The 17970-nt window shown below is 31.7% G+C and overlaps 1 protein-coding gene and 1 long non-coding RNA gene across 2 annotated transcripts; both read left to right on the top strand.

The window, feature by feature from the left end:
- The first annotated feature begins 991 nt into the window (after nt 1-991).
- On the top strand, nt 992-2192 carry LOC105205475 (gonadal protein gdl). Its single transcript, XM_011174841.3, has 2 exons — nt 992-1272; nt 1379-2192. Exon 2 carries the CDS (start codon nt 1447-1449, stop codon nt 1969-1971), a length of 525 nt encoding a protein of 174 aa, XP_011173143.1. The 5' UTR covers nt 992-1272; nt 1379-1446; the 3' UTR covers nt 1972-2192.
- Nucleotides 2193-8454: 6262 nt separating this feature from the next.
- On the top strand, nt 8455-9281 carry LOC105205474. Its single transcript, XR_851284.1, has 2 exons — nt 8455-8722; nt 9037-9281. It is a non-coding gene; the product is annotated as an uncharacterized LOC105205474 (long non-coding RNA).
- Nucleotides 9282-17970: the final 8689 nt, after the last annotated feature.

Genomic DNA, 17970 nt, shown 5'->3' on the forward strand with positions numbered 1-17970 from the left:
TTATAAAATATTCTACAGATACTATTTTCAAAAATTAATGTAAATTATTATGCATTAAGTATTCATAAAATTTACAGTTATTACATTTAAAAGCAACATAATATTTCCGATAATTTAAAATATTGAAATAAATAACATTATTTACTTTTAATATAATATATTTTTACAATATTTAAATAATATTATCATGAGTGACATAAAACCACTATTTATTAGTATTAAATAATATTTCAGGAACATTATTTGATATTAAATAATGTTGTGTCCTTATAGAAAGTTTATTCAATGCATAGATCGCACAGAAAACCGTTCCGAAATTCTTACGCGCTCCATGCGCTTTATGCACACATTGAAAAAACGGAACGGTTTCAAAGCGTTACGCATTAGAGTCCCTAGAAGTAGAGAGTCTGGACATTTACCCCTAAAATGTCGGTGATGAATATGTCGGTTATGTACGTGAGCTTTATGTGTGTGTATGTTTATCATTGTGTGCACTTGAACGTGTTGTATGCTGTTATCACATTGGCTAAAGAGGATTAAACAGGGATCCGTATTGGTGCTGCCATTTTAGGTGCACAATCACGTGCATCCAATCACGTGGAACTCCGATATGTCCAGACTCTCTACTTCTAGGGACTCTAGTTACGCATCAGTATTGCACTCCACGCGCTTCATGTGTAATTCGGAACGCAGCCTAAACCTAAATTTGAAGCGTGACCGCTCTCAGGTTCCTCTCTGGTTACACCGTGCATATGGTTGTGCAGGTATGTAAGAGTGTGTGCTTTCCGCTGGTCGCTGGTTGGCCGTGTACCAGTAAAGGGCCTCGCACATGAAATACATAACAGAGCATAAGTGTAGCATAAGGCCTCTGAACCAATGGGAATCTTATGTACATCAATATGGCGACTTTATGTTGGATGCTCATTGGCCCATTGGTCTTATGTTGTGCTTATGTTATGTTATGCATTTCATGTGCGAGGCCCTTTAAGCGTGTTTGTAATAGAGTGAAAAAGCGCGGTTAGGATTGCTGACGCAACCTCCTTACTTTTTGTGCAATCATATCCTGTATTCCTATTTAAGCCTTTTGTTTCCCATACAACTTTCTGCAATGGCCAAATCGTCCCTGCCCTAAATTCACTGGGGACTGCCAATTTAAAAAGAAGAAGAAGAAGAATGTGCTTCCCGCTTTTGTGGAGCAAAAGATGGCAAAAGAATCCTTAAATTGTGCTAAGATGTATTGGAAACAAATCAACGTTTTTATCTAAATTTGAGGTGACGTAGCTATTCTGCATAATTACCAATGTTACAAAGTGTCATAAGGCAAATGAAGTACTCGCACATATTAACATATTTTGTGAAATAATTTTATTGCCCGAAGGTTCCTTTCAAAGCTCCGATCATTTCGTAGCATCAAGCATAGCTCAACATAATTCTTTAAAGAAAAAGATGGACATTGCCAGCCCCACTCCTCAAGATCTACAAACAAAACTTTATTTCTTGGTGGAACAGCTGCAGCACATGGCTGGAAAGTTACCACTAAAGTATCAAATGCGTTTACCATATGAATTACTATCTGGTTTGGCAAATTCGCTATTGAACGACACTATCTTTGAGATAGTGAAAGGTTTAATGGAGATACAACATGTCACTGAAAAACATCTCTTCCAACAGCGACTTCAGCTCTTGAATCAACAGAAGATTGAATATCAGGAGGCATTGTCGGCGACGATGATAGACAAAGAGCTAACTTCAATAAAAGTAGCCTTAGACAAAAAACACAAGGAAGAATTGAAACAAATGGATATGAAATTGGTATTGCAATTGGATCAAAAGGTAGCTGATCAGCAAAGCATATTAGAGAAGGCTGGTGTACCTGGATTTTATGTGACAAACAATCCAGTGGAAATTCAGGTGCAGATGAGGCTATGTGACTTCATAATCAGGCTTAGCAAAATGGATATACCAACTTGAGATGAATTTAATATTATATTTTGTATAATTGCTATTTATTCAGCACTTTATGGATTAGCAATAACATTTTTTTATTATTACTATAATTATTATTTAACATTAAATTCTAAAAACTACTAAACACTGTAAAGATTTGTGTTATAGAATATATCGTTTAAATCAAATTTTGTACTATATAATAGAAGTTTTTTTATAAAAACTAAACAAGAGAGTTAAATGAACAAGTTTAATTTTCAGAAAACAAAAACCTCTCATTTTAAAATTACTCATTGTATAAATATAATAATTTTTTTAAATATAAAATGGATAAGAACAAGAAGACCAATTTAAAAGAAAAAAACTTGTATACACATGTGTGTAATTCTTGTAGAAATTTTAGATTTATTACTTATCTCTTATATAATATTTTATATTTTTATTATTTTATAAGAATATTAATAAAGGTCAAGAAAGAAATATTATTTAAAGTATGAAGCAATAATTTTTTTTACTTTCTATTTACAACTTTTATACAAATTGTTTTTAACAGAAATATTTTATATTTATCTTTATATAGATATGGTATTTTTTTCCCTGCATGTAACAAATATAAAAGTGGAGTTTTAAGCTTTGATTTTAATATGTTGAGAATCTATAAAAAAATCTTTGGATTTATTTGATTCTTGCAAAAATTGTACTACCTATTTATACTCAGTTCATTGCAAAATTATATCCAAGTTGGTTCATATGGACAGCATAGTGCGGAGAGTATAGCGCGGTACTCAGTAACTTAAGTATTGTTCGGTTTGTCTCTCGGGAGCTGCTCGGAGTCGCTCCGAATGAACCCAGCAAACTTGCTAGTATTCTTTTAGGCGGAAGTTATATAGAAGACAATCGGGGTGAAAACTTGGTTCTGTTTTATTACCTACTGTTAGAGCAGTTGAGAACCATTCAGGTCCACTCAGAGTTGCTCTGTAACGCTCCCTCGCGAAACGAGTTCCAGTTGGGTCCATTTGGGTTACATAAGACAACTCGTATGTTTTGAAAAACGTATCACGCGAAAATGCAAAACGAAATAAGTGGACATGGCTAGAGAGTAGACGTGTAATAATTAAGAAAATTGTAAAATAAGTTGATTAACAACATCTCTTCTTAATCTAAAATGCTTTACAAATTCTATTTTACTATATTCAGAAATAATAGCTTCATAATTTTCTATGCAATGTCTATTATTGTTTTCATTTTCAAAAGATGAAGAATCAAAACACATTTTCTGGCCAATAGATGATATTTCTGGTGAATCAGATGATGATAACGATAACAAAGAACTCATAATTAACTTATAAATAAAACATACGTCAAAAAGTAAAATGAAATCAAGAAATGTCACATAATAGGATGCACAGCCCTGTAAATGAAAAATTTTCTCATAATTTTTATACGAATTGGAACATTTTTCAGAAATACTTAGAAAATTTACATCTCTCAAAATTTTTTATACATGTAAATTTTAAAATTTCTTATTGTATAATTTAAAAGAAATACTTTTAACTCTGAGATTTTATAACATTTTTCAAAAATTATAGAACAAAAAATCTTTACAAAAATCTTAAGATATTTTATAATTAATAGTATATATAAAAAATTGTGAAAAAAATAAAAGCTTCCTAATATTTCTAAAAAGTCTTTTAATTTGTATAAAAAAATTTGAGTAAGTTATAAAATTATACAAATAATCTGAAAAAATTATATGAAAAAATCTGGGAAAAAATTTCACCATGGAGATTATATTCTTTCAAATTAGGTTATATTATCGTGTTTTTTTTACAGCTGTCAGAGTGGACCTGGGGGTTAATCATGTAATTTCACGTGGAATTTTTCACGTTTCACTTTTCATTTTTTTATTTTTCACTTATAGAAAGTTCACGTGAATCCAATCCTCTTTTCCAAAGAGGTTGTATAGATCTTTTCACGGGTTGCGCACGATTGGACACCATCACTCACAGCGGCCGATGCCTAGAGTTTTTCCGTTGGTTTGATTAGATAAGTCAAGATGATTGGTTGGTGTCCAATCGTGCTGTGTCCAAAAGAGTGTCACCCTCTTTTCACGCACAGCGATTATCCGTTTGTTTTCTGTTCCTGAACTCCCTGAATTAGTGTGCACTTAAAATGAAATAAATATATATTTAAAATTTAGTGAAAGAAAGAAGGAACGTTCCATTGCAGTCTAGTGCAGGAATAGAAAACAAGCTTTATGTATGGATAATGCGCGGAAGTTTAGTTTGCGTTCCAAAATTCACCTTTAGAGGTTCTGTCATCACAACTATCAAGCGGTCGTGAAAAAGGTTTCTACTTGCTTTTATAGTATGACTTTTACTGTAAAACTTTAATTATACAAAAAAAAATTGTAAAAAAATATATTCATAAATAAATCGCAATATTTCTTAGTTATATTGCATAAACTTAATTTACAAATATAATATATATTACATTTATTTTTAATGATCCATATGTTGTAACAACTATTTTATGTAGTAATTTAATTCTAAAAATTACATTGTAACTTAATACATTGTTTTTCAGAATTAACTTTAATTTAATTTTTTATTTATGCAAATTTTAAAGTAAACTTATTTTATTAGTCATTAAATTTAACTTTGTTTAATTAAAAAATATTGAATAATTTAGAATAGGGACATTTATCAAAACTGAATTCTCCGCTCACACATGTATTTTCCTAATTTATAAGTTATAAATTACTTACACGATTGATTAATAATCTATTTCACAAGACACACCTTTTTTATATCATTGTGTATTGTATTATTAAAATAATATTTACTAACAATAATTTTTATTTTGAAATAGGAATTAAGCAAAAGATGGATTTCCAAAAATTCCGTGAAGCTAAAAATCGCAAGTTCTGATTAATTTTAAATTATTAATTGTAAGTAAATTAGATTATATCTGTTTGTGTGCACTAATAGTGCATGATAAAATTTATTCTGTTCAAGTAGTTGGAGAAGCTACAGTAGCTCAGCTGGCATGTTTATAAATGTTAGACTTTTATTAAATATTATTATAATATAATTTCATATTTATTTCATTCAAAATCAAATAAAATTTTTAAAAAATAATATCAATATTGGCAATATCAAAAAACTTATCCTACAAACAAAATTTACAGTTAATTTTCAGTCTTTGTAAGTTCTTGTGCTCTTCAATTCCTATTTTAAAATCAAAATTATTGTCAGTAAATAATATTTTAATTAATAATACATGATCACAATTATTTTATAAATAATTAAAATACAAAAAATTAAAAAACTAACCTCTCTGCTGATCTTTGCCAGCCAATGATAATCACAAATTTAACTTACATTACGAAACACCATTGAACTATACTCTAACTGGAATGGGCACTACCATATAACGTCCGTAAGCGGAAAACGTGATAGAAATAGCATGATACGAGGGGCCACCTTTCTTTTTCTAAGCGTTCTCTGCGCATGCGTCAGTATTTACCTTACATTTCTACTCAAAAGTTAAATTTCTTCTTTGTTTTCATGTTGATACAACACGTAACGGAATTCGTGGAAACGAGGAAGAAATCAACTTTTATTTAACAAGTTACTTAAATACTTAAAAAAATATAATACAATTTTGCTTTTGTTTTATATATATGTACACCCAAGGACTTTGATTCTGTCCATGGGGAAATTTTTCAAACTGAAAAGTCGCTATCTTTCTACATACTTACACTTCATGATTAACGTAACGACCAATAAGCTCTAGTCGTTTCATTAATCATGAACTGTGAGTATGTAGAAAGTGGTGACTTCTCAGTTTGGAAAATTTCCCCATGGACAGAATCAAAGTCCTTGGGTGTACAGTGAGGTGCAACAATTCGCAGGGTCATGTAGGTAGCTTGAGTTACCGACGCTGAGTCGGTAACGATAACGCACGCGCGCGCTCGGAACATGAATAATTTTATAGATCAAATGTTTTTATTATTTATGTTTATTACTTTATTAGTCTACATATTTGTGTATAACTATATATAATTATGTATGAAATATTTTTACTGGAAGTGAGAAAGATAAAGAAATAAATTAATATGTCTCAGATACTTTGTTTTCAATTTTAAATATAAATTTATTTAGTTTAATGTAATTATGTTTTTGTTTATACGCAATAGAAACAAAAACATAATTACATTAAACTAAATAAATTTATATTTAAAATTGAAAACAAAGTATCTGAGACATATTAATTTATTTCTTTATCTTTCTCACTTCCAGTAAAAATATTTCATACATAATTATATATAGTTATACACAAATATGTAGACTAATAAAGTAATAAACATAAATAATAAAAACATTTGATCTATAAAATTAGGGGTGCGCACGATTGGACACCGCACGATTGGACACCACCACTCACAGCGGCTGATACCTAGAGTTTTTCCGTTGGTTTGGTTAGATAAGTCAAGATGATTGGTTGGTGTCCAATCGTGCTGTGTCCAAAAGAGTGTCACCCATAAAATTATTCATGTTCCGAGCGCGCGCGTGCGTTATCGTTACCGACTCAGCGTCGGTAACTCAAGCTACCTACATGACCCTGCGAATCGTTGCACCTCACTGTACATACCATGGTGGAAGTAACATGGTGTGTGCAGTTTGCAAGCATCTCTCTCTAATTCTTTGCCCTCTCGCTTGTTTTCTGACCGTTCAGACCCCAGGTGTACCAATCTTATTTAACTCCACAAAGTTGTTACAACTGAATGTAGTTGTCTTCGTTGCACGCATATCATGTTGTATTCTCTCGGTCTTTTTTTATCGCATACGTGAATATCGTACGAGAGCCTCGAACAGAAGGAAGAGTGTGATTTGCATGTAAGTAATATTTTTTAATATTTTACAATAATTGAAGAAGTTTGTTCATATATTAACATAAATTAAACTGGAAAGGCTTCAAATAAAATTACATAAAATTCAATGAAATGACTCTTTAAAGGTCTCTTTCAATATATAAAAAGAAAAAACAAATACAAAAATTTAATTTTAAAGAATTCTCAGTTAATTATCTCCCAAATTAGTTCGATCCGCCATAAGGCCGCGAACTGCACTATATATAGTGCTTTTCCTAGATTTCCTTCCGCTCCGCTTGAAAAGTCGCGATTTTTTTACTCAATCCGAATAAAATGCCGCGAATAATGTATAAAATTCTTAAAATCGTTCCGCTTGAAAAGCCGCGATCGTTTTACTCGATCCGCACAAAATGCCGCGAGTAAATGTAAAATTGATATTTTACAAACTTTGATTAATTTTTGTGGAAGTTTGACTAGTATAGGTTGCTCATCTATCACGAAAGTCGATGCAGTCTTGTTGAGATAATCTCACTCTAAAGGAAGCAGGATCAGTTTTTCTTTAAAAATTTTCGCAAATCGTTGACTAAGTCACCAAAAGTTGGTCTATGTTTATTTTTTGTTGCAAAAATTATGTTTTTGTTGCGGAAATAATTTTTTCATTTTTTTATTTTTTCTCCTTTCATCATTTTTTAAGTATTGCTTCTTATTTATTTTACGATGCACCGACGCACCATCTTCACTAAATTTCACATAAAATCTCTCAAATTACGTACTTCTCTCGAAATTACGCGTACTACAAACGATACAAACTGCAATTCTTTCAGAGAAAAGGACACAACGAACATATAGCAGAGTGCGACAAAGATGCAATCATAACAGTTGTAGTAGCCTGATATTATCAAACATTTAATTTTTTGAAGTTGGTACACCTGGGGTCTGAGCGGTATCCGAAGCGAAAAAGGGGCGTGGTTTGCGGATTTTGCACACACCATGGCTGTGTTCCGTTTTTACTGGCAGTACTGAAAATTTATAGTTCACGTCACATATACTATACATTTTCAGTACTGGCAGTTAATATCGGAATACAGCCCATGTAATACTTCCACCATGGTACATATGCATATCAAGTAAAGTCCTATATAAAGAGAGAAGCGACATTGATATCCGAAGCTCTGATTGGTAATCTGATTGATACTTGATTGGCTAAGCGAGCAGCAATATTGTGACCACAGCTGTTTGTAGAATGATACGAATGGTGTTTGATGACGTTAGAGCGGTCCCAAAATGGCGGTGGAGGACTCAATTGGATGTGGTGGGGGTTCGATGTCACTTCTCTCTTTATATAGGACTCTAATAGCGTTTTTCATTGGGAAAACTAGTGCGCACTGAATGTGCACTTGCTACAGGTAATTGGGCGTTTCCGTTGGCACCGTCATCGCGCAAACCGAAACGTCCAATTGCCAGCGGCGAGTGCACACTCAGTGCGCACTAGTTTTCCCAATGAAAAACGTTATAATATCAAGTGCTCGGTGTAAACTAGGCTAATGTCACGTAAGAAATGTCGCATTTCCACTACGGTGAAAAGTAGCCAATCGAGTGAGAGCTCACTTTTACCATTTTCACTAGGTTTGGAATACGCAATCGACCCCCAGTTCAGACTTCAGACGCTCAGAGCAAAGTTTTGGAACGCCGTCTGAGCACAGCTGTTTCACACCATTTCACACCTCCATTCCACGATATTCGGGAGATTCTGTGAATCAAAGTTTGTAAACTTCAAAAACAAAGATGTTTGCGATTCACAACGGTCTGAGAAACACGTCTCGTTTGTCAGGCGTTATTACTCGGGCGTACACTAATAGTATAGTCAGTGCACCGCCTGAAGTAAAAATTTCTACCGCTGTAAGTAGAGTTTTTCCATGTCAAATTTATATTACGTAAGAGAAAGATACGGCGCGCAGTTAGCCCAACCTTTACAGTAGAGCATAAAATGTGTTATTTGAAGTTTCTATATTTTACTACGAAAGTTTATTAATCAAAGAGTTTAATTAAAACAAAAAATACATCGTGAAGAAGATATTTAATGTAATGTAAAATTTATAAAAAATTTTTAGTGTAACGGTTTCTTAAAATAGAATCTGAAATATGTACCTCTCATTGTTACATTTATATAAATAATTTTATTTTTTGTATTAATGAAGACAATTTATTTACAGGAAAAGATACTCTCGTTATTCTGCATATCTGGATCAATATTGATATCACCCTTATACATGGTTCCCAATTTCAAGAACTTTGCTAAAAAATGAATAAGAATGTTAAATAGATAAAACTTTAAAGGATGCTTTGAAATTTAACTTGGCAGTTAGTAATTAAGAATATTATTTATATGATGTATCCAATGGTATACATTAGTAAATTCATTATATCTGAATTATCAATAAATATTTAGAAATAAAAATTTGTCATTTGTTATTTCAAAATCCTTATTTGTGAATTATATCTCCTAGAATAACATTTTTTTTCTAACCAAATTATCAATTTATAAAACTACAAAAATATTTACAAAATAAAGTTAGATTGCTGAAGAATTCCTTGTATACCTAAAAGAATAATTTAAACATTTTTAAAGAAAAAATTGCTTAGAGACAACTGGAATGTATTATTAATTTTAATAATGAATGTATATGCCTGGAATTCAAATTTTTTTTAAAAAGGTTCTAGAGCCTAAAAAAGTGAAAAAAGAATTGTGACTTTATTCGTGTGTATCTTTTAATACAAAAACTTTTGGCATTGGACATTACCATTTTCAAAATAGTAAACAAATAAAAATTAAGCAACAAAAATGATTTATTATTTAAAAGCATTTTCATTGTAATATCGATAAATGTTGATTTAGAAGAAATTGAAAAGAAATTGCTTATAATGATTTAAATGTATGTAACAAACAAAATCAAATTATCATGTGTTCCCTAATATTTAAAGAAAAATGTGTATAATTTGTAATCATTTTGTAATTTTACATAAAAATAATAGTGAAATTTTTTATTCCAAAATGTTCTTTACATTTTATTTATTCTTATGAATATAGTTTTTCAAAATTTTGATATTTTATTAATCTAAAAAGTTATTTACAGAAAATTAAACAGTCAAAAATTTGAACAAATTCAAAAATACCTATATATTAATCGTAAATTTATTCTCAAAATTTGATCGAGTTCTTATATTATGTAAAAAAAGCACAGAACTTAATAATTGAAATGATAAAAGTATTGAAGCATGCCCTCTTTCAAAATATGTCGTTATGTTATCGAGAAAGAGTTGTTTAATAGTTGCAAAATAACTGCTTTTTTTGCCAAAAGTGATTCGTGTTTGCATAAATTTATTTTTATTAAAAGTTGTGAACTTATCTGATGAATTATATATTTGTATATCATCATTCACATTCCTAATCGGATTGTCTCATAGGAAAAATTCAGTAATTAATATTTTTATGAAGATTAATTAGTTTCATTTATGTTCGACTATATTTTACAATTTAGCCTTCATCTTTTCTCATCTCCTTGCACTTAACAATGATGAAAAATAACTTTAACGCATGCATAAAAATATATTGGCTCACAAAAAAAATAGAAGAAAGAAGCGTCAACGTTTAACATTAGTAAAAATAGTATCAATATTGATAACAATAAATATATAGTAATTTCGTTAAAAAATGAGAAAATTACGTTTCTTAAAAAATTTATTGTTCGAATATTTTCTTAATAAACAGTAACAATACTATAACATAAATATTAAAAATTTCACTTTCAATAATACAAATGTAATGGATCACATATGTTGTACATAACAATTACATTGTCTTAGTAAAATTTTCAGAATTTTTCTTTTTTCTTCATATATTTTTCAAATTTTCTTTATAAATTTTATAACTTTTTAAAAAATATTCTCAAATTTTTTCACGAATATTGGAATATTTTGGAAAGATACTAAGAAAATGATTATAAAGTCCGAACATTTTTGAAATATTTTTAAATCAACATAATATTTAAATAAGGATATTGAGGACAATATGAACTATTAGACACAGGTATAATATTTGTAGTAGTATAATATTTAATATACTGTGCTATATCAGAACACTTCTTTTTATTTTGGAGCCCAATTTTTAGAGCTCATCTTCAAAACATTACATCATTCATTAAAACAGTTGAAAAATTTCATAATGCTTTATATACTGTGTAGTTTTTTAGTTATGAGAAATACTAGAAATAGAGCCCCATTGCATCTGTCTATTGGTGTCGCATATCGTTTGCTTGATTTCATTACAGCAGAAAAGACTTCTCTTACAATTAAATCAAATATGAAAAGATATGAAAAAATATGTATCTTTTCTTGAAGTCTTCATATATGTAAATTTTTATAAATTTTACGATTTCTTATTCTATAATTTATGAAGAAAACTTTAAAAATTTTTAATTTAAAGTTTTCTTTTAAGTATTTTAGTCAAAAAATCGATTTTTTAAAATATTCTTATAGTTTGGATTGTTGAAAATGTGACCATAAAATGTTAAGATAAAACTCATCAAATTAGTCATTCCTAATGAGATTGACTGGAGCAAAGTTCCGAATGAAGAAAAGACGATGCTAGACCGGTCTCTATACGTGCTTTTTTGTGCATAGATAACTCTAATTGGCTTTACAGATCGCAAAATCCTTTTACACAATTAAAGTAGTGACAAAAACACACGCTAGCTATAATTTAATACGAAAAACGAAAGTTGATTAAAAAATTATAGTTTAATTATCAGCTTCTGCAGCCGACTCGTGACAATATATAACTATATAAAAATTTGGGTGACACTCTTTTGGACACAGCACGATTGGACACCAATCAATCATCTTGACTTATCTAAGGCTATGTTCCGATATTAACTGCCACTACTGAAAATGTATAGTATATGTGACGTGAACTATAAATTTTCAGTACTGCCAGTAAAAACGGAACACAGCCTAACCAAACCAACGGAAAAACTCTAGGCATCGGCCGCTGTGAGTGGTGGTGTCCAATCGTGCGGTGTCCAATCGTGCGCACACCTAAAAATTTTAGACATTTTGTGTATGAAATAAGTAGCTAGCGAGGTATGAATTAAATCAAAGAACAATACGGTGCTTGCAGAATAATCTTATAGCGTTTTTCATTGGGAAAACTAGTGCGCACTGAGTGTGCACTCGCCGCTGGCAATTGGACGTTTCGGTTTGCGCGATGACGGTGCCAACGGAAATGCCCAATTACCTGTAGCAAGTGCACTTTCAGTGCGCACTAGTTTTCCCAATGAAAAACGCTATTAGAAGCTTTAGTATAAAAGATATAAATGTATGAAAATTGTTTATGTAATTTTCACGTATTTGGTGCAAAGAGCAGAAATTGGGTTCATTGTAGTGCAGAGATCTTGCATTAGAGGCGCTGAAGTAAAAAAAAAACAAGGACAGGGGCCCTATTCTTGAAAACATGCGAATTTCTTACGTATACGAAAGTGACAAAATAGCCAATGAAAAAATACCATCAAATAATTCCATTCGTTATTCTGCTATTTTCGTATACAAAAGTTATTCGAATATTTTCAAGAATATGGCCCCAGATGAGTGCATTTGACAAAGTGCGCTAGCCTATTTTCCTTACTCTTCGCTTTACGCGCGACCCACAGTTCGTCGAAAAAAAATCTATAGCAATCTGTAGTACCGACGTCGAGTGATTTGAAAATGTTGAAAAGATTTGTGAATCGTCCAATAAATTGTAATTAATTTTTTATTTTTACACCATATTTTTGGGCTAAAAAATTAATCAGGGACAGGACGAACCGAGACGGGACGGACACCAAAAATCCGGATACACCTAAATAAGTAAAAAAATATAAGTTTTACAGAAAAGTGTTTCAGACAAAAGTTGTACGACTCAAAAAGATCTATTTACTGATCTTATCAATTTGACTTTGGATGGCGTTGTTAAGATCAGATCGAAATTACATGGAGCACCCTATTTTTGATTCCAGAATCTAATAGCCGGTGTTAAGATCTTTCCAAAACCCTACAAGAAAGTTTATTTTTGTTGAATACTTTCCGAGTTGTGAGGCTTGAAAGCTACAGTGCATTGTAACTTTCAAGAGTCATAATTTGAAAAGTACTTAACGAAAATAAACTTTCTCGTAGAGTTTTGAAAAGCTCTCAAATTCGATTACAAGAAAATGCAATAAAAAATGTAATGTTAGAGTTCGATAGTTTCCTAATTAAAGGGTATCGGCATTTCCCTAACATATTCTATATTTTTTCTTGTATAGTCGTGAGCTAAAAGGTTGCAACACATTTTCTTCGATGGTTTTTGGAATGTAGACTTGCTCATCGAACGGTAAACGTAATTAGTTCTTACCTGTGGATTCAACCAATTACGTTTGCCGATCGAGGAGCAAGTCTACATTCAAAAAACCATTTAAGAAAATGTGTTGCAACCTTTTAGCTCACGACTATATGCATATATACATTTGAGTGCGTTCGTTTATGCAGTCATTGCCGCAGATGTTCGTTTACTCCATCTGCAAAAACGAGTGCAGCGCAGTTTGTCGTTCGTTTACGCAGGGATGCATCCCATCTGCGCAGCTATCTACGAGGTCCTGCTCTGGATGCTCTGCTTGCAGTACTGCGTAAATGAACACTCGTTTATGACTCTAATAGCGTTTTTCATTGGGAAAACTAGTGCGTACTGAGTGTGCACTCGTTGCTGGCAATTGGACGTTTCGGTTCGCGCGATGACGGTGCCAACGGAAACGCCCAATTACCTGCAGCAAATGCACATTCAGTGCGCACTAGTTTTCTCAATGAAAAACGCTATAAAAACTGACCGTATCGTCTCTGTAACGGGATTCTGTAACTCTTAACAACAGCTAGGGATATTGTTACGTGTTGTTGCGCAGTTTTTCTACTATGTATAATATTTGCGCAACGACGCTGAAACGATATCAAAAAGGGTGCATTCGTTTATGCAGTGATTAGCGCAGCCACTGCTCTTTCATCTGCTGGTCACGTGACCTAAATTTACCGAACGGATGCCTGCGTAAGGGTCACTCGCACCAACGCCGATTAACTTAATTGCTGATTAGTCTATCGGAATTGACCAATCGCATTTGTCGTTTTTACTTAACGACAAATACGATTGGTCAATTCCGATAGACTAATCAACGATTAAGTTAATCGGCGTTGATGCAAGTGGCCCTAAATGACCTAGTTTACACCGAACACTTGACACGCGTACTAACAAGTAACTTTCTATTAAATTGTCTTAATTTCGACAATACATGTAAATGTATACGTGATATCTATATTTAATTAATTATCTTGATTCATATTGTACTAGCTTAATATACTATTCATTAAATTTGTTACCGAAATTAAGATAATTGAATAGAAAGTTACTAAATATTACGCGTATCAAGTATTCGGTGTAAACAACGCCAATGGCTGCTCGGACCGGATTAGTCGGATATGTGCCAATAGAAAATAAGTAAAATCTAATAGCGAATTTGGTTGGACTGCACTAGTGCGCACTGTAGGCCTATTCTCTAACTTCATAACGACAATTCAGTATCGTTACAGCATCGTTGCGCACATATTATACATGGTAGAAAAGTTGCGCAACGACACTTAAGGATATCTCTAGCTATCGTTAAGAGTTAGAGTCCTATATAAAGAGAGAAGCGACATCGAACCCCCACCACAACCTTCAATATCCAATTGAGTTCTCCACCGCCATTTTGGGACCGCTCTAAAGTCATCAAACACCATTCGTATCATTCTGCAAACAGCTGTGGTCATAATATGGCTGCTCGTTTAGCCAATCAAGTATCAATAAGATTACCAATCAGAGCTTCGGACATCATTGTCGCTTCTTTCTTTATATAGGACTCTATTAAGAGTTACAGAATACGCCTACTGGTGCATATTAAAACCGCTGTACAGTGATTTAATCTCATTTAAAAATAAAATATAAGTACGTTGAATGGTAAAATATATATTTTACAAAACAGCATAATGAAATATTGATTAAGGATTTCACAATTTAATCTGTTTAGATATTAATATTAAATACCTATCCTTCATCTATTAGTGTACGTTTTAATATGCACCAGTGCGCACTAGTGCGTACAACCAAATTTGCTATTAATTAATTAATTAAAAACTGTTTGCAATAAGTGTAAGTAAAGAAAATGTTTTTTAATATAACTTTATATTCAAATAATTATAATGTAATTTTCTAAATATAAAAAATTATGTTTTTATTAAAATTATTAAATTTTAATAATAATAAGTAATAAACAGTTTAAAAATATTTAATCTATAAAGTTTATTTTAAGGTTAAGTGTTTTCATTCTTTGTAAATTTTATTTTTGAGCTCATTTTATTAAAAAATTCAATTTTCAGAAATCATAATGAAAATCAATTCAATAATGGATTGTGCTATGGATCTGATCGATAGCTCATCAGACTCTGACTTATGGTCAGTTAGTTCAGATGAAGAACTGCTATTGATAGATAAAACAGTATCGTTTATTTAACATTTTAAATAATTATAAAAATAATAATTAATGTATTATATGTAAAAAAGTTATGTGTATATATGCTTCATATTCATTTTCTGTTTACAGGATCGTATAGAAGTACCAAAAGTTGGTAATTATTGTGATAAAATTTACCACATTTACCACATTTTCAGTCACATACCCAACGAGTGTTCGTTTACGCAGTACAGCAAACAGAGCATCCAGAGCAGAACTTCGTAGATAGCTGCGCAAATAGGATGCATCCCTGCATAAACGAACGATAAACTGCCCTGCAGTCGCTTTTGCAGAAACTGCTTTTGGAGTAAACAAACAACATCTGCGGCAGTGACTGCATAAATGAACGCACCCAATTGTCGTTATGAAGTTAGAGAATAGGCCTACTGCATTACTAAGAAAAGGAACGAGAGCCATAACAAATTATAATAAAACCTGCATCCGCGTATCCTGTGTATAATAAAAATGGCTTTTTACAATAAAAATGAAAAAAATACAGGAAAATTGATTTCTGACCACAAGTCAGAGTCTGATGAGCTACTATCGATGAGATCCATAGCACAATTCATAATAACTCTGATTTCCATTGTGATTTCTGAAAATTGAATTTTTTAAATAAAATGAGCTTAAAAATAAAATTTACAAAAAATTACACCACCTAACTTTTAAATAAACTTCATAGATTAAATATTTTTAAGGTATTTGCTTAATTATTATTACTAAAATTTAATAATTTTAATAAAAAAATTATCTTATATAATTTAAAAAATTATATTATAATTATTCGAATATAAAATTATATTCAAAATTTTCTTTACTTACACACTGCAAACAGTTTTTAATTTAGATCTTGCTCATATTTTTTATTGGTACAGTCGTGTTCATTATAATTGCGACACTTTTTCTTGATGCGTCTCTGAACACGCAACTACAACAAGAGCTGAGAACATGATTGGTTCTTACTTGTGGATCCAACCAATTACGTTCGCCGCTCGATGAACAAGGCTACATTCCAAAATCCATCAAAGAAAAAGTCGCAACTATAATGAACACGACTGTGGCTGTGTTCCGTTTTTACTGGCAGTACTGAAAATTTATAGTTCACGTCACATATACTATACATTTTCAGTGCTGGCAGTTAATATCGGAACACAGCCTGTATGTATGTATATACACCCATGGAATTTGATGGGTGACACTCTTTTGGACACAACACGATTGGACACCAACCAATCATCTTGACTTATCTAACCAAACCAACGGAAAAACTCTAGGTATCGGCCGCTGTGAGTGGTGGTGTCCAATCGTGCGGTGTCCAATCGTGTGCACCCCGAATTTGATTCTGTCCATGGGGAAATTTTTCAAACTAAGAAGTCGCTATCTTTCTACATACTTACAGTTTATGATTAATGTAACAACCAATAAAATCTAGTCGTTACATTAATCATAAACTGCGAGTATGTAGAAAATGGTGACTTCTCAATTTAGAAAATTTTCCCATGAACAGAATCAAATTCCATGGGTGTACAGTCGTGTTCATTATAGTTGCAACACTTTTTCTTCGATGGTTTTTGAAATGTAAACTTGCTCATCGATAGGCGAACGTAATTGGTTGGATCCACAGGTAAACCAATGACGTTCGCCGTTCGATGAGCAAGTCTACATTCCAAAAACCATCGAAAAAAATGTGTTGCAACCTTTTAGCTCACGACTGTACAATGAAGGAGTACTTGCAACAATATTGCAGCAAAACATTACACGGGGTGCGCACGATTGGACATCGCACGATTGGACACCACCACTCACAGCGGCTGATACCTAGAGTTTTTCCGTTGGTTTGGTTAGATAAGTCAAGATGATTGGTTGGTGTCCAATCGTGCTGTGTCCAAAAGAGTGTCACCCACATTACACAGTGTACAGCAATGGAGGAATACTTGCACCAATATTGCAGCAACATTGCTATAACGTTGGAATGTTAATTGCTGCAAACTTATGTATTGTATGGATTAAATATCAGACATACAAAAAATTAAAAATACATATTAAACAAAACGCACAATAGATACAAATAAGGCATAAAATATTAAATACAATGTGCGTTTTACATTTAAGAGGGGAAGGTCATGTAATCGGCGGAAAAAAGCTGATTTTCATAAACTTTTTGCGGCACAAGACTTTTAATAAACTGTCCATAACTTTTCTCACATATTTCTTATAATTCTACATCTACGAATTAAAAGAAATATATGAAAAAAGTTATAAACAGTTTATTGAAAGTCTTATGTCGCAAAAAAATTTATAAAAATCAACTTTTTTCTACTTTTTCCTAATCTTCCCTCGTTAATCTGTATTTCTAATTTTTTTGTTGCTAATATTTAATAATCATTTCTATTTCTCCATTGTACGCAAGCCCTTACTCATGGATTATATACAACTTGACATAATATTCTTAACACACAAAGTAATTAAAATTGTTCTAAAAAAAGGCATCAATCTATTATGAGAAGTTTTAATATTACTGATATATTAAGACTAACATGCCAA

This window comes from Solenopsis invicta, chromosome 14 (assembly GCF_016802725.1).
Source record: "Solenopsis invicta isolate M01_SB chromosome 14, UNIL_Sinv_3.0, whole genome shotgun sequence".
NCBI classification, from domain to species: domain Eukaryota; kingdom Metazoa; phylum Arthropoda; class Insecta; order Hymenoptera; family Formicidae; genus Solenopsis; species Solenopsis invicta.

Bases quoted from the DNA above. Each gene is read 5' to 3' on its own strand.
- LOC105205475 (XM_011174841.3), top strand. From the start codon at position 1,447: ATGGACATTGCCAGCCCCACTCCTCAAGATCTACAAACAAAACTTTAT.